This window comes from Typopeltis vanoorti, chromosome 6 (assembly GCF_054136105.1).
Source record: "Typopeltis vanoorti isolate ZY-2024b chromosome 6, IOZ_Tvanoo_1.0, whole genome shotgun sequence".
In the NCBI taxonomy this organism is placed as follows: domain Eukaryota; kingdom Metazoa; phylum Arthropoda; class Arachnida; order Uropygi; family Thelyphonidae; genus Typopeltis; species Typopeltis vanoorti.
The window spans coordinates 47,717,794-47,742,382 of record NC_143554.1 but is presented as its reverse complement, the minus strand read 5'-3'; the positions used below and the strand labels follow the sequence as shown (position 1 = coordinate 47,742,382).

General features: G+C 36.1%; 1 protein-coding gene across 1 annotated transcript in view; it reads right to left on the bottom strand.

Annotated features, from left to right (window-relative positions):
- Positions 1–24,589, bottom strand: part of LOC150105438 (uncharacterized) — a 458,416-nt gene that overhangs the window by 117,751 nt on the left and 316,076 nt on the right. The window contains exon 7 of the mRNA XM_090393963.1: positions 20,816–20,919. Coding sequence (XP_090250089.1) covers positions 20,816–20,919 — 104 coding nt within the window. The remainder of the gene's footprint in view (positions 1–20,815; positions 20,920–24,589) is intronic.

The window sequence follows — 24,589 nt, the reverse complement described above, 5'->3', positions numbered from 1 at the left end:
GTTAAAATGTTATTGTAAAACATCATAGCAAACTATTCACTATAATGAAGTATTCCAATAGTCTCTCCACATTTGCTTTAGTGAAATGTTTGTTGAATTTAAGTATATTATTAAGTCTAAGCTCAATTTCAAATATATCCATCGTCAAGCACTGTGCATGATACTATGATATTACTATGTGATAGAGTTCATGTTATTATTAAGCATGGACACATATTCTGGGTGTGTTAGATGTGTGCTGCATGCCCGGAAAATTCATGAAGTAATTTTTGAGCAGTTATAGATCTGAAATAAACGTGAATATGAAATATGAATGGCTTGGTTATTTAAAATAACCAGGTCTGATCTGTGACAAATGAGACATTTAAAGAACGACTAAATCAGATAATGCGAACATTCAATCAAAACACACATTGACCAGTCATATACCCATACGTTAAGGCTTAAGTGCTAGGAAAAAATCATGTTAGACGTTTAATTGGAGTGAAACAGCACTGGGAAAGGATTAAAATTCTTTCCAATATTTCATCGCAGTTATAGAAACATTGTCAGAAGTACAATATAAGATTTGTCACATACACACACAAAGGCAACACAAAACTAAGTGATCAAAAAACTATGTGGACAAAAGACTAGAGTCCTAACTGACACCCTTTATGGGCAACTGTTGGCAGCCTAGCTGTAAACTGGAATGTAAGTATTAGTATTTCTCTTATTTTGGGAAGTTTTATGCAACCATATTTATTCAAATTAGGCTGGTTTTTAAGAGCAGCAGATGATTCCAAAAACATTCTCTCTTCTAAATTTACTAATATGGAGCATGGTGGTCTTTTACCAATTGATTCTGTGAGCCATGTCCAAAGCATAGTCTGCAGGGTTCAATTGATCATGGTCAATTTCTTATGTTCTTCTATGCAGAAGGTTTAAGAGGGACTGAGTCAAGAGTTGTCTTTCAAAATCTTCCATGAAAAAATTGGCAAAGGGAATGAAAGGGGAGACCCCATATAGATATCTGTTTATAAATTTTATTCTTCCAAGAAAAATAAATGGAATGAATAGTGAAGGAAAAGAGATCTATGATATTGTGAGGAAAAAAACTTTTCTTAAAAATTAATAAGGTGTCATTTAAGGGAATGACAGTGCACAGTGAGGTGATGTCAAAGCTCTCTAGGATATCAGTATTATTATTTATACTGGTACCCCATGGAGTGAAAAAGACTGATCACAGGAGACCCACACTATCCATTAACATAATACCTATCATACATCTCCTTAAACTTTACTGTTGGGGGTGCTCAGAATCCTTTGGCAATTCATTCCACTCATTCACAACTCCAAATAAAGTACACAGTGTGCAAACCCTTATTAACCATGCTCAGATAAATTCCAAGAGTGACCCATTGTTCTCCCCCTACTCTATGTATTAAGAAAAAAAAATTTCTTTTGTGTCAATCTTATAGAATCACCTTACTAGTTTATAAGATCATATCATATCTCTGCCCATTCCATGCCAATTCACTCAATTTAAGTATTCTTCTAAGGCCACAACATCTTCTCTACTCTTTATAGTTCGTCCCAACTTTGCATCATCTGTGAACGACTGAATATCCCCATCCAAATCTTTGCCAATATTATTAACCCTTTAACTGCTGAGAATGTATTATTATGGGCTCAGAAATACATGTCTGCTTTGCTGAGCCCGTATATGTACGTTTGGCACGCCTCCCATATTCAGACCATTTTTAGTATGGAAAGAATTGTCATAAGATATTCAAACTTCGCAGGTAGGTTCCTCCATCTATTGCCAACCAATTGAAGTTTATTTGATTTGGGTTTCTGTCCTTGTATGACATCTGAAGAGAAAAATTTGAACTGGTGCAACTAATCACATGCAGTGTGATGCATAAACCACGTGACTGCGGGGATTTCAGGGATGTCACAATATGGCGTCTACCAGTAAATATCCGCGTTATCTTACTGATAATCAAATTGATGAATTGTTAACAACAAATGAGTTGGGAGAAGAATTGTCCGAGTTAAGTGAATTGTATACTTCAGATGAATAAGATCCTGGTGATGTAAATGTTACAAGCGATCAAGATAGTGACAAAAGTCTCGATACGAATGTGCGTAAGTGAATGTGTACCGAAGATATATTGTTCAAGTGGCATAATGATGCATTTCCTCAAAGTGTACATGAATTTGATAACAGTAATTCAGGAATAATCACAGGTAATATCACTGATGATTCTTCAGCTTTAGATTCTCGTAGACAGGCTTATACGTTGGTTATGCATTATTAAAACACTTAAGGAATTGAATAACGTAGTTAAGGATATAAATTAAATTAAACTTTAATAAATATTTTCTGATATTTCGGCAACGTCACGTTGCCATCTTCTAAATTTTCATCGCCTAAATTTTCTCCCGATATCTCAGCCTTATTTCAGTTCACAATGAACTCAGGCTATTTTGTTTGGCAGGGAAAATTCTACAAACAGAGGGGACAGCCATGGGTTCACCACTCTACCCACCCTTGGCCAATTTCTTTATGGAGACCTTTGAAGAAAAAGCCTTAGCCTCTGCCCCACAAAAACCAACCATATAGCTTTGCTACATTGATGATGTGTTCGCTATTTGGCCACATGGCTCTGAAACACTTCTCTCCTTCTTAACACACTTAAACAACCAACACCCCAGAATCAAATTCACTCTGGAAAAAGAGGAAAACAACAGCCTCCCTTTCCTAGACACACTAGTCACCCACCAGCCTAACGGAACCTTGGTTTTCTCAGTTTACAGAAAAACTACCCATACAGGCAGATACATTCACCAACAATTCCCCCCCCCTCACAACAATATGGAGTAGTGAAAACACTATACAACAGGGCTAAACTAATCTGTTCAAACGACTTGGCCCTAAACACTGAACTAAATCACATCCTCAACATTTTCTCAGCCAATGGCTACCCCCAAAAAAAAAATCCAAAATATATTAGAACCTACAAACCACAGATCCCCTCTCCCCCCTCCACAACAAGGATTACTCTAAATCCATCACCATTCCCTACATGAGACACCTCGGAAAAGATTACCAAAATCTTAAAAAAACATGACCTGACCTCCTGTTACAAACCTTACAGAAAATTGGCATCCCTTATCCGCTCCACTAAAGACCAACCACTTCCCCTAGACCTACCTGGTGTATACCAGGTCCCTTGCAGTTGTAAACTGTCTTACTTTGGCCAAACAGGCAGGACAGTGAATATCAGAATTTCGGAACACAAGGACTACATCCGTTTTCACAAATACAGTCATTCTGGGCTTGCGGACCATGTTCTGGATACACGCCATAGAATACGGTGGAAAAAAGCTACAGTGATACACCGTAGCAAATACAAATTTGAAAGACTCTTTATGGAATCAGCCTCAGCCCTAAGAAATTCTCCAAACCTCAACAAATTTGGTTGTATGTGACTGCCCCAAATTTGGGAGGCCTACATCAGCAGACCTTCAGCCCAACGGCCAAGAACACCTACTTAGCCCGCTAGAGGGCACCATCAGGACTGTTAGGAGAACAATAGCTTTATCTCTTCATTTCCCAGTTTCAGTGTTGTAGTGCCTACATGCACGTAACTTTTTTTTGTGCCTACGTGCACGTAACTTTTTTTTGTAAGTTCCTTTAGAAGATGGCAACGTGACGTTGCCGAAATATCGGAAAATATTAAAGTTTAATGTAATTTATATCGTTAACTACATTGTTCAATTCCTTAAGTGTTTTAATAATTCAGCTTTAGATATTTTTGAACAATTTTTTACCATAGAACTAATGACAACAATAGCTGATGAAACAAACAAGTTTCATACCTTCACTACAAATAATAGACCATCTACATCATCTTCACGACTAAAGCACTGGAAAAATACCACCCCTCAAGAACTTTGCATTTTCTAGCTATTACAAAAAACTATTTTTCCACCTTCTGGATATGACCATACTAAATTCCCACTGTCTCTATAATGTAAAATTTGGAAAAAGCACAAACCTAGCAGACTACCAACTCATGCTTATCAGAGAAATAATTCAAAAGTACCATATCCCCAGAACAACAGGGAGGTTGCAAAGACGTCCATCACCTGGAGATCAACCACTGCATCTCAAAGAAAGGCATTTCCCTTCTCTTGTACTTTCTAATGAGAAAAAGAATGCAGCTCGAGTTTATTATGTCTGTTCCAATACCACTCTTGAGCAGAGGAAGCATCATGAGAGCCGGTATATGTGCATCAAATGTGACGTTGGACTCTGTGTACAGCCCTGTTTTGAAAAATATCATTCCATGCAAAATTTTTAGGATTTTCATACCCTGGCACTTGGTAGGCTTAGTAAGAACTGTATTGTAAATAATAGTGCTCTTTATATATTTTGATTATTTTCTACATAAATTAATATGTGTAATTTGCATAATCAAGTGGACACCCGTTGATTATGCAAATTTTATAAAACACTATCATTGCCATTTTTGTGAGTGAACAATTGCATATCAAGAAAGTATTATGCTGTCCGGACTTCTTGCTTCAGTAAGAATTTTAACTGATTTTATTTATAAATTTTTTGCAAAATTAATTCAGCACATGGGACAATGTCAGTAGAATATAAAATCAGCAGTCAAAGGGTTAACATACAAGTTAAACAGCAATGGCCCTAAAACTGATCCCTGAGGCACACACTAATGACTTTCCTCTTCCTGGATATTGTTCCCCCATATACAAATGAGTAAAAGGTAAAGCCTCAGGACTTGATCATGTTAAGGCTGAAGAAATCCAACAAGGTGGACCAATTATTTTCAAAGCCTTGGCTGCCAGATTCATGTGGTACTTCAAAGAAAGAAAGATTCCAGAGGAATGATGGAAAAGATGGAAAACCTCAAAAACCATACTTCTATTCAAAAAAGGGAACAAGGAAGACATAAAAACTATCGTCCAATCTGTCTACTCTCCCTCACATATAAGGTCATGGGCAGAATCCAAAACATACTCGAAGACAACTCCAGCAGAGAGCAGGCAGGATTCAGAAGAGGCTTCTCCACAATAGATCATATCCAGGTCATTTCGCAACTAACAGAAAAATGCCGAGAATACCGAATCCCTCTATGTTTCCTTGTTATTGATTTTAAAAAAGCATTTGATACCACAGAACACAATGCAGTCAGTGCCTTACTGGAAATAAATGTGGACCCTATTTATATCCACATGATAAAAGAAATTAACAAAAATAACCCCGTTTGATCAACCTATAAATATAGATATAAAGAGAGGGGGTCTGCCAAAGCAATGTGATCTCTCCAAATCTATTTACCAGCACTTTAGAATACATTCTGGAAAAAAAAAAAAAAAAAACAGACCTAAACGGAAGAATAAGAATAGATAGTGAAAAGCTACAAATTGTTATGTTTGCCAATGATCTAGTACTGATATCCCACAACCCAAAAGACTTAGAAGAAATGGGTGAAAAAGTATACACAAACAGCAGTAAGAAAGGCTTAGAAATGAATCTAGAAAAAACAAAATGGATCAAAAACATCTACACAAGTGACAGTCACCTATGTATTGATAAACATCCCTATAGAACAAGTTGACTCATACAAGTACTTAGGACAAACAATAAAAATGAATAACGATTTATCTGAAGAACTAGCAAAAAGAAAAAAAGCTGCATGGCTATCATTCAACAGACTAAACACTTACTGATCCAAATCTTGGTATCTCTCCGAAGGATAAACTACTTAGTGATATTCTACCATCACTCACATATCAATCAGAAACATGAAACACGACAAGAAAAGAAGAAGAGACTCTCAGAATAACTCAGTGTGCAATAGAACACTGGATTTGTAACATCAGTAGAATGGAACATGTTAGAAACACGGAACTAAGAAAGAGATCAGGCATAAAAGATGTGGTAACTGCAGTATATGAAAGCAAGATGAGATGGGCAGGTCACATAGCCAGACTTAACGATAACATACAGAATACTCAATTGACAACCAAGAATAAAAAGAAAAACCAGGAAGACCACCTACAAGATGGGAAGATCCACTAGTGAAATCTACGAGTATAACATGGAAGAGAGAAGCTCAAGATCGAGATCGTTGGAGGCATCTTTGTGATCTGCACTGATGGAGAAATCCTGAGTGAAACATGGGTCCATCAGGGTAATACAACTTGCTGATACCTATCGGATAGCCAGTCTCCGATCCAATGACCCATCCAACCCAATCCACTCTACTTAGACTATCAACTTATCCAGTAATCTATCAAAAGCCTTTGCAAAATCTAAGTATACTACTGTATATGCCTCTCCTCAGTTCAAGGAAGCCATCACCTTATCATAATAAGTAAGTAGATTACTAAAACATGACCTCCCTTTAGAAAATCCATGCTGCCCATCAAAGATAAAACCACTGTTGTCAACCCAATTCTGGATCCTAGTTCTCACCAGCTTCTCCAACAACTTAACCACAACACCTGATACACAGATAGACGTATAATTTGATACCAGAGTCTTATCACTTCCCTTATGATGCAGCACAATCTTACCTTCCTTCAACTCCTTTGGAACTTGACCCAGTGCAAGACATTAAAAAAATATGTCAAGGTAGATGTCAACTCCCTGACACATTCCTTCAGTATACATAGTGATATATTATCAAGTCCCACAGCCTTATTAACATAAGTTTGCTCAATTCCCCATATAGCTCTTGCTCATTTCCAGTCAGTCTCTCCTCTCATCATCAACTGCTCTCAATCTCTCCATGATGTCACATTCATTAGAATGAAAGACCTTTATGAACTGCTCATTAAGTATCTCCACTACATCCTCTGCAGTAGTTGTCTTTATACCATTTTCTCCAATCAATGTGAACGTTGATTGGAGAAAATGGTTAAAGAACTCCCTTGGATTCTTTTTGGCTTCATTAGCTAACTGCTGTTCATACTTCACTTTTGCTACCCTTATCAACCAAGTCACCTTCCTTGCCTGGTCTTTGTAATCCTCATGGAATTTATTATTACCACTTCTCTTATGGTGCCTCCATAATGCCTTTTTTTCTCTCTGTATTACATGTTTAATCTCTTTATTCATCCATTTCACACCTACCTTAACCTCTTGACCCTTGGAATACATTTAGACATAGCTTCTACTAGATAGTTCTTGAATATCCTCCAAGCTGCATTGATCTCTTTTCCAGCCAATTCCTCATTCCATGTTACACCTGCAAACTGTCTCCTGAGCTCTTCGTAATCACCAGCCTTGTAGTTCCCCATATACCTTTTTCTCAAAGAGATCCTCACACTGCTAGCAACCACCCAGGTAATCACTTCATGGTTACTTTCACCAAGTAGAGGGTGATTGGACACCTCATTTATAATTACATTCTGTGATGAGATGATCAAATCCAAGACCCTCAATCCTCATGTGCCCTCTCTTACATACTGTCTGAGGTAGTTGTCCCTCAAAAACTCAATTTCTTTACTTCCAGTTGCTATTTCATCATCCCAGTCTATATTGCCATAGTTAAAATCACCCATAATAATCAACCCTTTCCTTATTTGATTATACATTTCATAGTCACTACCATTCACATTACCAGGTCTATAACAACATCCAACTAAGTATTTCATTCTATTCACCTCTATTTCACACCATACTGCCTCAAAACCACAGGCACTATTTCCCTCTCGCATCTCCACTTTGTATGGAGGGGGAGTGCTATCATCAATAGCAACCCCCCTCCCTGTTTACCCTTTCTATCCTCATGAAAGACATACCTTTTCATCTCTATTCCTGTCAGGATGTCGTCCTCATCCAATCATGTCTCACTTATTCTAACAATTTTTGTGTGAACAGACTCAATTAATGCAACCATTTAATTTGTCGTGTTTCTTACACTACTAGCATTTCGAATGGAATGCATTGCCCGAGAACATGATGTCCACAAAGAATTAGAATGTGTTTAAGGTACAGTATGGTGAGCTGTGTGTGTATATAACAAAAGTGACCTCCTAGATGAGTCTGCCTCCATGGAAGCTTAGGATAATAATAACTGCACTGAACCACAAATCTTGGCCATGTTCTAGATCTATCTTTGCATCAAAGATCTGTTTTGCCTAGCCATTCCTTTCCCATTCTGTTTAAGTGACCATACCATCTCAGATTACCTCTATTCACACATTCTTGAATTCTAACAATGTCAAGTTCCTTGTTAATATCTTCATTTTTATTATATGTTGCCATCAATGACATCTCTTAACTCCTCTAATTTTTCTTCAGCTCTTGTATCAGTTGTCTAGTCTTTAAACAACTGCGATATTTATAGCTGAACTCTCAGGTCCACAATTAAGTGACTTGAGAATTTTATATTACTAGTTCATGATTCAACAGATTTGTCCCTATATAAATTTATTTAATTGGCTCCCCACCAGCTATGCTTACTCAGCTGTCTATTTAGATATGAATTGGTGATTTTCATTAAAAACAGTTCCTGTAACTGAAATATTTTACTTGTTTTTCTATAGGTTATCCACTAAGGATGCATACAACCTTTTCCATGATTTTTGTCTTTATTGCTGATTATAGCCATGGGGCACCTATTATAGATAAATCATGGCACCTATTAAAATTGGATAATTTGGATAACACAGCCTTTTGCTAGCTGATAACAAAGGATGGTAGTGAAGAAAACAAACTGACCAGGAAAAAAAAAAAATTATAACATCAAACTAAAAAAAAAAAAAAATTGCTTTTAAAAAGCAATTTTTTTTTTAGTTTGATGATTAAGTTCTTTCCTCCTTTTTTTTCATCACTGTTGGCAAACACTAATGCATCTGCACAAGTGACTGTTGATATTTCTCTGTGCTTAAAGTTTATTTTTCACTTGATTAGACTATAATAAATTTAGTTTAATCCTTTATCCAAGTGTGAGCAAACAAAGTTTGCACCTGAAAATATCTTCAGGACTGAGGTAAGGTAGTACAACACCAGGCAACTTGCAGCAAAGGTGGATCAAGCTTGATCCACCTTTGCTGCAAGTTATTTTCAGGTGCAAACTTTGTTTGCTCACACTTGGATAAAGGATTAAACTAAATTTATTATTCTCTGTGTTTAGTTAAAAACTAATTTTATATATATATTTTTTCAATTTAATATGCTAATATGAAGAAATTTGCAAGTTCCAATTTTACTTATTCATGCCTACATGCTCATGTAAGAATAAAAAAAAAGAAACACAATTGCTTGTATGTAAACAAGCAATACTGCTACAACTTTTCAGCAAAGAAACATTTACAAAGAAAGGACTGAATTGTATTTCATATTTTGATCACAAAAAAAAAAAATGACCACACATGGCTAGTGTTACACCTGATATCTTGAGAATATAGTATTCTCAGTTATCATGGTGTAACATGAAAAATAAATAACATAAATAAAAACCTCTGCATAAAAAGAATAATTTAATTAATAAAATATTCTTGCATCCAGTATAAATAGAGTAAAATGTAAAGGTCTATTGTTTAGTTAAGATAACAAAAGAAAAGAATGTATTAAGATATATTATGACTAAAACAAGGAATTTGTATTAAATAAGTAGCTAACTAAGAATTAATGTAGTAATGCGATTAAGAATGAAAGAGTTAAGTGCATAAGTATAAAAGAATGAGTCATGAAATACGCTATGTAAGAGGCTACAGATTAAGCATTAAGTAGAATTCTGAGAAAAGGTTTAAAAGGGGGTTAAGATAGAGGCTAACAAGAGAAATAACGGAATATCGCTTAGGGCTTATACCCGGATAGAAACTTCGTTACGAGTTGCCGATCAAAATGACGTATGGTGGCAAAATGCTACCCAATTGGTAGACAGATGGAAAACAAGTAGGAGGCAGGAAAAAGAAGTACGAAAGGGCGCCGTTAGGGGAGCAGCTATAAAAAGGGTTGGTAACCCCCCCCCCCTCGAGGCTTTTTCGAAGAGTAGACTCTTTTGGTTTGTGGGGAAGACGTTTAGATAGTCAAGGAGGCTTGAGGCCTTTTTGCCTTTTGCCAGAGGAGAAGAAACGTTTGGATAGTCGCGGTGGTTTTAGTTTGGTTTTCTAGTGGATTTCACGGTGTTCCTGAGTGGGGAGATATGGCTTATATCCTCATGCCACAACAAGGAGTCGAAGGTGAGCGGGAAAGCTATTCCCGTATTCCTATGTAGAAAGCGAAATATGCCATAGAGTCATAGGAAACTGTGAAGATATCGATGTCCTCGTTTCGGATAGTACAGCCGACGGCGCAGATGTTTATATAGCCCTGAATTGCAAGAAGTTATGCAAGCAAGTTCGTTCAGTAGAAGGTAAAGGCCCGTAAGTGAAGCTAAAGAAAGCTATTGTGAATCTTCTCTTATGTTAACTAGAAATTGTTTGTGATAGGTACCATTGTCATAATACGGAACTGTTAAAGTGATTAGGGAGAAATTATAATAGGACTTTAGAATTTCATAGAGAGTGTTAAAAGTAAGCTAGCTAGTGTTGATAATTTGTGAATAATTAGTTATCCTAAGAATCTTGAGTGCCTACTATATTGTAAAAGGAAAGTTAATGACACAGTTGTGTGTTAATGAAGTAAATGGTTTTGTTAATATTGAGTTTGATTAGTGTGAATAGAGTAATTAAGTAGCCTGAGGAATTTGAATGCCTAGTGTGATGTGTAGAGAATCGGAATTGTCATAAGTATGTGCTAGAGTAGTTAATGATTTTGTTAGTGTACTTGAAGTTGAATAATCTAATAGTGTGTGGTAATCTAATTTGTCCATGTTAAGTGAATTCATGTTTTGTATGAAATTTTGTGGCGGTATGATCGTAGTAACTTTTGTCGAATCATAGCCCATCTACTTGTATTAAGCTAATTTTAGTGTTTAAGTAATTTAGTTGAGTATTTTGATATGTACCATGTTTAGAGAAATAATAAACCTTTTGTTTAATGATAAAAAAGTTGTCTGATATCGCTAATCCAATGCACCGCTTAGAAACATTCGAGCCTAATCACGCGGGGAATTAATGTTAAGAAACGGGAAGTTTAAGGAATTAATGTTGAGTAACAAGAAATAGCGTCACGACTGCAATAGTTACACTTTCAGATATTTGAGTTCCTTTTCTCTGTTTATGTATAAAATATCTTAAACTAAATATCCCAAAGGGCACAGTTAAAATACAAATACTAGGGATACTACGGGGAACAATAACTCAGATATTAGTAGGAATTTTGGTGATGTCTTGAAAGTAGAAGTTAGAAGAATATAGACGAAGGCAATTTGTAAGACAAACAAAATCGTAAGATAGGGACATAACAAATGGCGCAGTCGGTAGGATGTAATTTGGCTAATAAAATCTAAGATATAAGCTATTCACAATAAGTTGGTTTTGGTAGACAACTAAGAGGTACAAATTAAGTTACGTTTTGTGGAGAAATTTTGAGAATTGACTAGTGTAAATTGGATGCAGGTATGATTGAACCCTCCAGTAGTTTAAACATGGACAACAGCGAATTTTTCAGGTATATTAATCCACAGCAAGTGTTCCCACAATTTTCGGGTGAAGAAACAGATGACATTCTAAATTTTTTCAGTTATATAGAGCTTAGAAAAGTTGGAGGATGGACTGATTTTCAGTTGCTAGTCCTACTCAGAAGTAAACTGGTGGGAAAGGCTAAAGCTTTCCTGTATTCTTATTATTATGTTTCCTATTCTTAAGGAAACCCTGGATTACTCCCGATTTAAGTCAGTCCTAATTTCTGAGTTCTGAAAACTAGGAAGCTTGGGACCTAACTTATGGAAGCTCCAGAGGTGTTCACAGGAAGAAAAGGAAAGTGTGGCTGAGTTCCATAACAGGTTACTGACGATAGCTAGTACCCTAAGTGTCAATAGTGAAGAAAAACCTCACTTGGACTGGGCCATTTTCCAACAATTCAGGCAGAGAGTCAGACCAGAGTTGAAAGAAACAGCATTCAATAAGAAACTATCTAATTTAAGAGAATGTTACGATGCCGTAAGGGAACGTGAACAATTGCTCGGAGACCTTCGTCCCGCATATGTTCAGACGTCAGTGAATGTGATTGAACAGAAGAAGGTATTTGAGAGAGAGCAGAGACATAGTAAAGAGAGTAAGAAAGAGAGAGACAAATCAAGGACAAGAGTGAGACTAGAAAAGGATAATGGGCAAGAGATAAACAATTTGACAGAGTCTAGTATTGATTCAGATAAGATAAGAGATATTGTAAAGCAAGAGATCGAGATACTCCACAAGCCCCTTATGAATAGGTTAGATGAGATAATGAAACAATTAGGAACATTATCTGTCAGAACCCCAGAGCCTAATTGTAGCAAAACTGAGGAAACAATTAAGTTGGTTAGAGAAGAAGTTGAGCGTCTGCAAAGACCCTGTCTAGATAGAGTAGACTCAGTTATGCAGAGATTATCCGAAATTGTACCTCAACAAGAAACAGTTATTTTCCAGAATCAAGAAAGAGCTAATGAGCCTAGAGACAGAAGGGAGCCTCCTAGATGCTTCAATTGTAACGAGATAGGGCACTTTGCTCGTTTCTGTTTTAGAAATAGGAGGTCCCACATGAATAATAATAGATATGAGTCGTTCCCCGTAGTATCCCTAGTATTTGTATTTTAACTGTGCCCTTTGGGATATTTAGTTTAAGATATTTTATACATAAACAGAGAAAAGGAACTCAAATATCTGAAAGTGTAACTATTGCAGTCGTGACGCTATTTCTTGTTACTCAACATTAATTCCTTAAACTTCCCGTTTCTTAACATTAATTCCCCGCGTGATTAGGCTCGAATGTTTCTAAGCGGTGCATTGGATTAGCGATATCAGACAACTTTTTTATCATTAAACAAAAGGTTTATTATTTCTCTAAACATGGTACATATCAAAATACTCAACTAAATTACTTACACACTAAAATTAGCTTAATACAAGTAGATGGGCTATGATTCGACAAAAGTTACTACGATCATACTGCCACAAAATTTCATACAAAACATGAATTCACTTAACATGGACAAATTAGATTACCACACACTATTAGATTATTCAACTTCAAGTACACTAACAAAATCATTAACTACTCTAGCACATACTTATGACAATTCCGATTCTCTACACATCACACTAGGCATTCAAATTCCTCAGGCTACTTAATTACTCTATTCACACTAATCAAACTCAATATTAACAAAACCATTTACTTCATTAACACACAACTATGTCATTAACTTTCCTTTTACAATATAGTAGGCACTCAAGATTCTTAGGATAACTAATTATTCACAAATTATCAACACTAGCTAGCTTACTTTTAACACTCTCTATGAAATTCTAAAGTCCTATTATAATTTCTCCCTAATCACTTTAACAGTTCCGTATTATGACAATGGTACCTATCACAAACAATTTCTAGTTAACATAAGAGAAGATTCACAATACCTTTCTTTAGCTTCACTTACGGGCCTTTACCTTCTACTGAACGAACTTGCTTGCATAACTTCTTGCAATTCAGGGCTATATAAACATCTGCGCCGTCGGCTGTACTATCCGAAACGAGGACATCCATATCTTCACAGTTTCCTATGACTCTGTGGCATATTTCGCTTTCTACATAGGAATACGGAAATAGCTTTCCCGCTCACCTTCGACTCCTTGTTGTGGCATGAGGATATAAGCCATATCTCCCCACTCAGGAACACCGTGAAATCCACTAGAAAACCAAACTAAAACCACCGCGACTATCCAAACGTTTCTTCTCCTCTGGCAAAAGGCAAAAAGGCCTCAAGCCTCCTTGACTATCTAAACGTCTTCCCCACAAACCAAAAGAGTCTACTCTTCGAAAAAGCCTCGAGGGGGGGGGGGTTACCAACCCTTTTTATAGCTGCTCCCCTAACGGCGCCCTTTCTTACTTCTTTTTCCCGCCTCCTACTTGTTTTCCGTCTGTCTACCAATTGGGTAGCATTTTGCCATCATACGTCATTTTGATTGGCAACTCATACCGAAGTTTCTATCCGGGTATAGGCCCTAAGCGATATTCCGTTATTTCTCTTGTTAGCCTCTATCTTAACCCCCTTTTAAACCTTTTCTCAGAATTCTACTTAATGCTTAATCTGTAGCCTCTTACATAGCGTATTTCATGACTCATTCTTTTATACTTATGCACTTAACTCTTTCATTCTTAATCGCATTACTACATTAATTCTTAGTTAGCTACTTATTTAATACAAATTCCTTGTTTTAGTCATAATACATCTTAATACATTCTTTTCTTTTATCTTAACTAAACAATAGACCTTTACATTTTACTCAATTTATACTGGATGCAAGAATATTTTGTTAATTAAATTATTCTTTTTATGCAGGGGTTTTTATTTATGTTATTTATTTTTCATGTTACACCATGATAACTGAGAATACTATATTCTCAAGATATCAGGTGTAACACTAGTAAGTATAATTATGGCACCATACTATACTGTTATATGCCAAAAGTGTTAAAAATAAAGGCAAAGAGTTTGTGGTGTGAAAAATTATAATGCAAAAGTAATCACATTAGTCCAACATGGATGACCAATGCTGTGATATCGTGAAAACAGGAATTAGTTTTATTTATATGTATGATTAGAATCAGTGGATTTATGGTGTGGTATAGATATTGTAATATTACTTCAAAGCTTCCATAGAGTCTGAAGACTAATTACTGAAGGTCAAACACTCACAGAACCACAATAACTATCACTCTCCCACTTTGGCAATGCATTCCACTTGTTATCTACATTCCAAGCAAAAAATTCTTTTTCATGTCTCGCTCATGACTTTTAGGCAGTTTCCAGGGATGGGCTCCTGTTCTTGTGTCATCTATCATCCCATGCAATAATTCCCCAGTATTGGTAGGTGCCTCTCGCTAGCTTATACATCTCAGTCATATCTTATTCCTATGTATCAAGCTCTGAAGACCACATTTCCTCAATCTGTCCTCATACTCAATATTCCAGAGTCCTTAAACAACCTTAGTTATTTTCCTTGGCACGTTCCCCAATGTTTCCTATCGCCAACATAACTAGGTGACCAGATCTGTGCACAGAAATCCAAGTGAGGGCTAATTATCACTTTATAGAACAGAACTATCACCTCATTATCTGTACATGCAGTTTTTTGGGTAACCCTTACAAATTTTGCAATGTACCTCCTGAACTTCAATTCCCTATATACCAAGATCCTCCAGATCCCTTTCTTTCTGACATGCTGAAACAAAGTTCCTCCAATGTGATAAACCTCATTCCATCTTCTCTGGTCAAAGTGCATATACACTTAGCAACATTGAAATTACATCCCCTTTCTTAAGCCCAAAGCACCAAATAATTCAAATACTCTTGTAACAACAACACATCAGAACTTCCTGAATTGCTGATGATGTTAAATTAGGAAGAGCAAACAACTGAATATGTCCTTTCACACTGTTAACTATATCATTGATATACAAGTTAAATAACATTAGTCCCAGAATAGAATTATTTGGTACTGCACTTGTCACTTTCCTTTTTTGGGATACTGCATCTCCATTTTTCATAACTCACTGGCTACTATTAGTCAATAGCCATGTAACCAAATTAGAGAGGTTGGTTAGAGATAATACATGAGAATGGAAATCTTTTGAGAAAACAGCTTGGGTTTATTAAGGAGCAGTCATTCTTTATTAACTTAGTTACAGCTAATAAACTAGCCATCCTTATTATAAAATGTAACTAAGTTACTAAAGCATGACCTCCCTTAAACCCAAATCTGCTCTCTCGAAAGATCCACATTTTCATCAATTCAGGTTTGTATTCTGTCTCTAACACTCACCACTTAACATATACACTGGCATATACTTTGACACTACTGACTTGCATTCTCACTTATATGGTGATATTGTTTTTCCTTCTTTCCACTCTTCTGGGACTGCTCCTGTTGCCAGGCTTCTGTTGAACAACCAAGTCAAGGGCACTGCCAAATCTCTTGCTCATTCCCTTAATATACATAATGCTATCCCATCTAATCTCACAGCCTCATTAAAATCAAGGTTACTTATTATTCTAAATGCTTTCCATTCCTGAACTGTTCAGTCATTTGTCCTACTTTCAACACTACTGTTGGCAACCACCCTCTACATGAAATACACTAACAAAATACTCACTGAACATTTCCACTATCTCCAACAGAAGTGACTCTTATTCCATATCCAGCAACTAAAGTCAGTCTTTCGTATCCACCCTTTCTTCTACTAGCAACATACTCTAGAATTCTCATTCTCTAGGGTTTTTATTTACTGCTTGCTTCAGCTAATCTCTTTTCATATGCTAATTTCTCTTTCCTTACTACACTTATTACCTTCCTAGTTTGCACCTTATACCCCTCAAGATGTTGCTGGGTGCCCAGTTCTTTACATCTCCTACACAACATCCTCTTTCTCAGAAGTTTCTGCATAATTCCATAATTCATCCATTTCACTCCTACTTTATTTATCCTCTGAACCTTAAGAATACAATCTAACATTGCCATAAATAACTGATGTCATAAGTAACCAAATCCCAGACATGACTGATATCTGTCTCCCTTTCAACTGATTGCACAACTGCATATCACGAATCTGTTTCCTTAATTTATTATAGTCCCCTGCTTTGTAATTCCACACACATCTTTTGTATCACAAAGTTCATACCTGGTTATCCACTACCCACATCAAAACCACACCTGATGGCATCATGGCAATATCTTCTATCATCACTGTATAAAATGATATTAAATTTAACACAAGAGTCCCACAAGTTGCTTCAACTTACATGCTGCATAAGATAATTGCCTGAATATAGCTAAAGAAATTTGATCCCCTTACTCACACCTGATATTTGCTTCCAGTCAATACTTTCACAGTTCAAGTCAAGTGCAAAAGGGACTTTTGCACTTCATGTACACTAATGCCAGGAGCATTTGGAACAAGGGGAGGAGTTTTTGGCATTGGTTAGTTTCATCCTGGTCAAAAGTTATTGGCATTAGTGAGACATAGCTTCGCAGATGATATAGTTAGCGTGAGAGAATGTGAAAAGTATAGCACGTTCAGAAAGGATAGATAGAAAAGAATAGGGGGGTGTTATTGATGATAGCCAGTGAACTGCAACCAAAGAGAGTAGAAGTTCAAATGCAGTCTCAGTGAAAATAACACATTTGAGACTATCTGGTGGGAGAAGCCAACAAAACAAAATATACAATTGGATGCTTCCATAGACATGGGATGGAAAAGATGATGGGATAGTATGCATCAACAAGCAAGTTCAATGAGTGGACGGCAGGTAATTATTATTGGGGATTTCAACTATGGGAACATAGATTGGAAAGAAGGACATATGGAAGGAAGGAAATGGAATTTATGCAATTACTAAGGAATAATTACCTGAGACAGCATGCAATGGAATATACTAGGAGTGCGAGAGTGCTTGATCTAGAAACTGCATCTGAGAATTTGTCTATGAACAATATGGTCACATGTGAAATTCTCAGTTAAGAATATATGTGGAATTACAGGACTGGTAAGCATGACAAGCTTAGGAGATTGCTTGAATCAGTGCCATGGCATGTGAAACTGCAAGGGCTGGATGTTGATAATGCATGAAAAGTGTTTGAGGGAAGTAATGGCAGACTGCATACCTATAGTCAGGAAAGTAAATAAAGTAAGAGTTAAATGGATGAATAACACCATTAAGCTGGAGCTGCAAAAAAAAAAAAATAAATAAATAAATAAACAATTGTGGAGGGTATTTAAGAAGAAGGGTGACCAGCAGGCACATGAGCAGTACTAAGCACAGGCCAGAAGGGTAACCAGTGCAGTAAGAAAGACAAAAGCAGAGTATAAATGGAAATTAGCAGCGCAGGTCGAAGATAAACCCAAACAGTTCTTTCAATATGTTGCAAGTAAAACGAAGAATGTTTATGGCAGAATAATTTTAATGAATACCGAGTAGGGAGGTAACTGAATCAGTTGAAATAATAGAATTACTAAATGGACACTTTGAAAGAGTATATCATCCAGGTGGAGATATTTCAGTAATGAGAGAAAGACAAAGGCTTATATGGAAACTGAGATAGACCAATTGGAGATTCATAGCATATTACAGAACCTTGATATGAAAACAGCTATGGGATTAGATGGTGTACCAGCTCAAGTTTTATGAGAAGGTGCTAGGGAATTGAAAGTACCTTTGACCACATAATTTAAAGTCTCAGCTCTGGATTTCCTAAGGGATGAAAAGAGAGGAAAATAGTTTCATTGCATAAAAGAGGCTCAAAGACTGATATAGCAAATTACCAACTCATCAGCATATCAGGAATTGTAGTCAAGGTATTGGAGAGGTTGGTCAAGAGCAAAATACAGCAATTCTGTAGATGGAAATGGCAAAGAAGTGACACAGGAGGAGAAAAAAAAAATAGTACATTAAATACTCCAGACATTTGCAAAGTAATAAGGTAATGCCACATATTTTATAGCACAGCATTAAGGAATCATTAGTACCTGTGACATAATTTAATGAGAATGCAACTAGAAAGGAAACAAAAGGAATGGGACTGAGGGCAAGATGGACTTACTGCATAAGTCAAGTGTTAAAACTGAAGCATTAAGTCATACAGAAGTTGGGAGGGAGAAATGTGAGGGGGAGATCCAAAGGGGGAGAAAGCAGTATGAAACAGATGATAAGTTCTGTATGGAAATTCCATAAGAGGAATATTTGAGAAGATGGGGGTAAAATCAAGTTTCTCTTTGACCAAGATAAAGGATGTTAGAAATGCTGTAAAAAGTGAAAGATGATTATTTTGGCAGGTACTAATAATCTAGCAGGTGAGAAGTGGTTTGCAAGGCAATAAAAAAGAGTTCCTGGTACAAATGAATAAGAAATGTGAGAAAGCAAAGATTGCAAGTCTTATCATACCATGACAGCAGACAATAAATATAGCTCAGAAAAAGAGCTATGACTGCAAATGAGTCAAGTATGCAGTTGGTGTGAAGTGAGTTTGATAGACAAAAGGACTTTTAAGGGGCAGATGGTTTAAAATTGAATGGATTCAGGATTTGGTATCTTGAGAAAGTATTGTGGATGAGTGGGTTGGAAGTGATCACATGATGCTGAATGTAACTCCTCCAACTTCTTAATGAATGTAACTTTTTGATGAACTAACCAATGTCAAAAAAACTCTTTCCTCTTATTCCTGATGTTTCTGGTATTAGGATAAATAAACAGATACATCCTCTTAAACACATAACCTGCATTAGACCTTATGTTGACTATCCTATTTAATTTCAAGGTTATAATGAGCACTTTTTGTTCATTCTCTCACTCATTTGCCTCACGGATGCCCGTGCACACATGCCTGTATATTCCATTAACACTAGTTTCTCTGAATCCACACGGCCTAACTCCCACTGAAGAACACTTTCTCCATTTAACTCTGAATCTATTCAAGAACATTTCACGCCTGTAGAAGTCCTTCCATCCATCAAATTCACTGCATACATCCACATAAACTGCACACCCTATGCAATGACTCATTTCAACATGGCCTATCTCAACTTGCCCATCTTACTGTTGCACCTGACTCAATCTTTACACACTCTCTTCTTTTTCACTTATACCAGAAATTTTTTTTATACTTCTTGCATATCACACTTGTCAACTGCCAGATCATTCTAACCTGCCAAAAATATTATCTTTCAATTCTCTTCTGTGCATCCTAAGAAACTCACTAATATCCTTAAATTTCACCTGGGAAACATGTTGTCAGAATTTCATCAAGCACTTCTCTTATTACTGAACTGGCATACAAAAAAAAACTCTGTCCTTATCTCCCTTTCTTTCACTCCTTCATACTCTGCATTCATTTCTCTTGCATTTCTTCTTTCTTTTACTCCTATGTCAAATATTTCTCCAGTTACACTATCTCTCAATTTCTCCTGTGAAAGATTCCATCTTAAAAAATTTACTTAACACAGGAATACAAGTAGCTGAAATGAAAACTTACAGGAAGCCTTGTGACAAAAATTACTAATTTGGCACTTTTCTCTCTCATATTACTACCATGTCATTCTCTCATCTTTAACCATTTGTTTCATGATATCACTAACTTTCACTACTGCACTTTTCATATACTCACTTGCATCTTTCTTGCTTTCTGTTATTCATCATATTATCATCATGCTTGTTATCCTCCTCGCATTTCTGGCACTCAAAAACACTTTTTTTTTTTTTTTTTTTTTTTTTTTTTTTTTTTTTTTTTTTTTTTTAACATTCAATTGCCTGTGTTGCTTTCCTTCCACAAATCTTTTCCTTCATAACAAATACATCTCACATATACTGAAGTGAACAAATATCACTAATGTTAAACTTGACTACAACACATAGCTCCTTATAAAATAATCTGTAACAATATAATATAACAGCTTTTCTCTAAACAATACACAAGAAAACATTCATAAAAACAAAACCACTAAACATGAACCCAATATCACTAGTCATTTTCAAAATATTACTCATCTTTCAGCTCTACTATATTATGCTTCCAATCGACAAATCACCCTCTTAACTGGCAAATACAGTAGAACATTGCAAAATGTAAGTGAATGAACCATAAAGTTTTCAATCAGTTAAAAAATTGACTTAACACATGAATACAAGTAGCTGAAATGAAAACTTACAGGAAGCCTTGTGTCAAAAATTACTAATTTGGCACTTGTTGGCATTAACTGGTAACATTTGTAGTTTTTAAAAAATTTGACAAATATCATATCTTCATCTCCTCCTGGAATAATGGAAAAAGAAGAAGTCATGCTTCAAATAAGATACTATATTGAATTATATCTTAAGAATAGAGTATATTTCATATAAATCTGCAGTATATTAATGAATTTATGTATAGATTAAAAAAGTAATTATTACTACATTCAAATGTACTTCAAACAGGTAATGATCAGCTATCAGTAACTTAGTTCTCTTCTCTGATGAAAGATATTCACAGTTATATAAAAAACTGTGATAGTGACATTTTTTTCATCTTCTAATTGTTAGTTCCTAAACTTTCATAGGGTATTAAAGATGGTAAGAAACTATATTTTGGTTTAATCCTTTATCCTAGTAAGAGCTAGATGTTGAAAATTGTTTCACTTGGTTATCCTATAAATTAAAGATGCCAAGAAATTATATTCTTGGTTTAATCCTTCAATCAAGTGTGAGTAAACAGTGTATGTGCATGAAGTATCTTTACGACTTGTATATAGCAGCTAATGACATCAGATCAATTGCCTTGGGCAAGAATTTTCTCAGCTTTGCAGCTCAGATTTTTCCTCCTTCAAAATAGATACACTAGCCTGTGATTATACTTAGAGCACTGATAGTCCTTGAGACACAGAAAATTCCTCCAATCAAAAAAATGGATAAACCCAGATCTCTTTCTCAGGCACAAGTATGCAGTGAATCCTACTTGGTTGCAAACAGCATCTGTCACACAGAGATCTGTTTTTTGATGATATGTTAGCTTATAAAAAACAAAGGAAAGATAGAGGAATAATAAGAAACAATGTTTGACAAGCATTAATTTAGAATATAAGATAAACTAGAAGACACTAAATACAAAGTTCAGTGAAGAGTTAACTCATTGCTTATGCTTAACACATTGTAAATTAGTCTGAAGACTCCTCTCCTCCACAGAACAGCTATGCAATGTTCTTCACATCAGACTACTGCAGTTAAATAACATAAAATGGTTCAATAAGTCATTCTCTTCATATTTTCTATAAAATGCACATGTGAAACAACCTAATAAGCTCAACAACCACATATCTATTTCAACAGATAGTGTAAAGTGAATTACTTAGCCATGGCCTTTGTGTTCATTTGTTACTTATAATGAATAAGTTGATGATGTATTTCTTACCAAATTTAAGGCTTATCTTCCATAATGATAATCCTCCCAGGCATACATGTAATCAATATTTAGTTTCAGAAATACACGTGGATCTTACCATTATCTGCTAGATATTAAACCATTAAAAACTTTAAAAGTTACTGAGAAAGGGGGAGGGGAAAAAAAAACATGAATAAGAGTCTGTATACTTAATGGAATACTTAAAAAAAAAAATATAACTATTCAGTATTTTGTTTTTTTATTAGATTGGCATTAGCAATAGAGGAAAAAAGGAAAATGAATTTCGAGTTCTTGAGATATAACTACGAGGTAGGTTCCAAAGTTACCAGCTTGACATACAAAATTTGCACCGATTTTAAAATGCCATGCATGACAGATAGCACCATCTATGGGAGTTTAGCATATCAATCTCAACTTTCTACCTATGTCATTCAGCTGGAGACACTCCTTTGACTAACATGTGGCATGCTAAGTGGATGTAATGTTAAAAATTGAGTACTGCACTGCGATAAAGTTTTTCACAAAAGGACATTCTCCTAGTGCCATCGAACAGTGATTGGATGGTGTGTATGGGGAAGCATCTCCTTCATATTCCACAATGAAGGAACGGGCTAAACAGTTTCACCTAGATAGAGAGAGTATCGAAGATGATCCTCATGATGGTTGGCCTGTGGAAGTGATGACTGAGGAAAATGTCTCTCCTGTTGAGAAGGAGCTGCTAAATGACTGAAGCTCAAAGAAATCTCAGAAAGGTTGGTGCTTCCTATAACAACTGCCTTTTGCATCATTCATAAGAAGCTTCACATGACAAACATTGGTGCAAGGTGGGTGCCCAGATATTTCTCTTCAATTCAGAAGGAGCATCGTGCGACCTGTTCTTGGAAGTTTTTAGTGTTTTGCCAAGGAAATCAGAAAGAAGTACTGGATTCCAATGTCACTGACAGTGAAAGCATGGTCCTTTATTATGATCCTCTTTCCAAAAGGAATCCATGGAGTGGCACAAACAGCAAAGTACCACCACCAAGAAAAGCCAAGTTCACTCAGTCCACCAAGAATATCATGGCAACAATCTTTTGGGATAGAAAGAGAATTCTATTGGTTGACTTCAAGGAAAGGAATACTACCATGAATGCAGAATATTATGCTTCACTCCTGCACAAACTGTGTGATGCAGAAGAGATGCGAAATGCTAAGTCATGGTGTTCACCTGCTTCACGACAACGCTTGTCCATACAACTACTGTTGCAAAGGCTGCAGTGAAGGACTGTGGCTTCCAGGAGATTGAACACTCAACACTCACCCTACAGCCCAGATATAGCATCTAGTGATTACTCCCCCCCTTCTCAAAACTGAAGAAAGACCTTCGAGGAACAAAATTTGCCAACGAGGTGAAAGATGCAGCTTTAGGCCATTCTGCAGACAAAAGTACAGCTATATTTACAAGGGCATAGAAATGTTAATTCAAAGATGTGAAAAGTGTGTTGAAGTAAAGGGAAATTATGTTGAAAAGTGACAGTTGGTTTCTTTACTGTCCTCTAAAAGTTAATCAGGCCAGAAACTAATGGAATCACTCTTCTATTTCAGGCAGCATTTCCTTACTGCTCAACTCCTCACTGAGCAGGAAAGAAATAAATGCTTCTTGGAAACTGACAAAGAAATAGATAACAGCAATGTCTGAATGTATTTTGAAGACCAAAAGGCTAAATAAAGTAGGTGTAAAATGATGAATGCAGAGCTTAAGCATGAAATCTGGAAGAAGAAGGTACTTTGGAGGCAGTACAAGATGAACAATGGTAATAATCAGTTACATGAAGAGTATAAAGAACAAGTGAGGAGAGTGACTCAGTAAGGAAAACAAAAGTAGAGTATGAGCCGAAACTGGCAAATCAGGCAAAGAAAAACCCTATAGATATGTGGCAAGTAGAAGGAAGAATGATCATAATAAGATGTTAATGGATTAAAGTGATATAATGGTAACTGCAGCAGAAGACATTCTTGGGGTATTCAGTGATCAATTTATAAGGGTGTTTCATCCTAATCAGGATAGAATCATGAGGGACTTAGTGTAGAGGAGAGCATAGGAGATGCTCTCCTCTACACTAAGATGGCTTAATTATGAGTGAGCAGGAGGTATTTAAGGAAATAAGTTACCATGATGTCAATAAGGCAATAGGATTTGATGACATCACCATGTATCTTAAGGGAATGTTCCAGGGAATTGGCATGCCTGTTAAGTTTTACAACAGCACAAAGTAGTGGAAGGAGGATAAAATTGTTCCACTGCATAAAAGGTAGTGATAAGGCTGTAGCTTCAAATTATATGCCAATGTACAGATTGGCCTATAACTTGGCTTGTATATCTGGAGTTGTGAAGATACTGAAGAGATTGGTGAGAAGTAGGATACAGCAATGGGTTGATAACAGCAGTATTCTCTGTGGTTATCAGCATGGGTTTGTTAAAGGGAGATCATGTTTTACTAACTTATGTATTATAAGAAAGTGACAAATACCTTGGACAGGAGAGCAGTATATAGAGTGGTGTACTTGA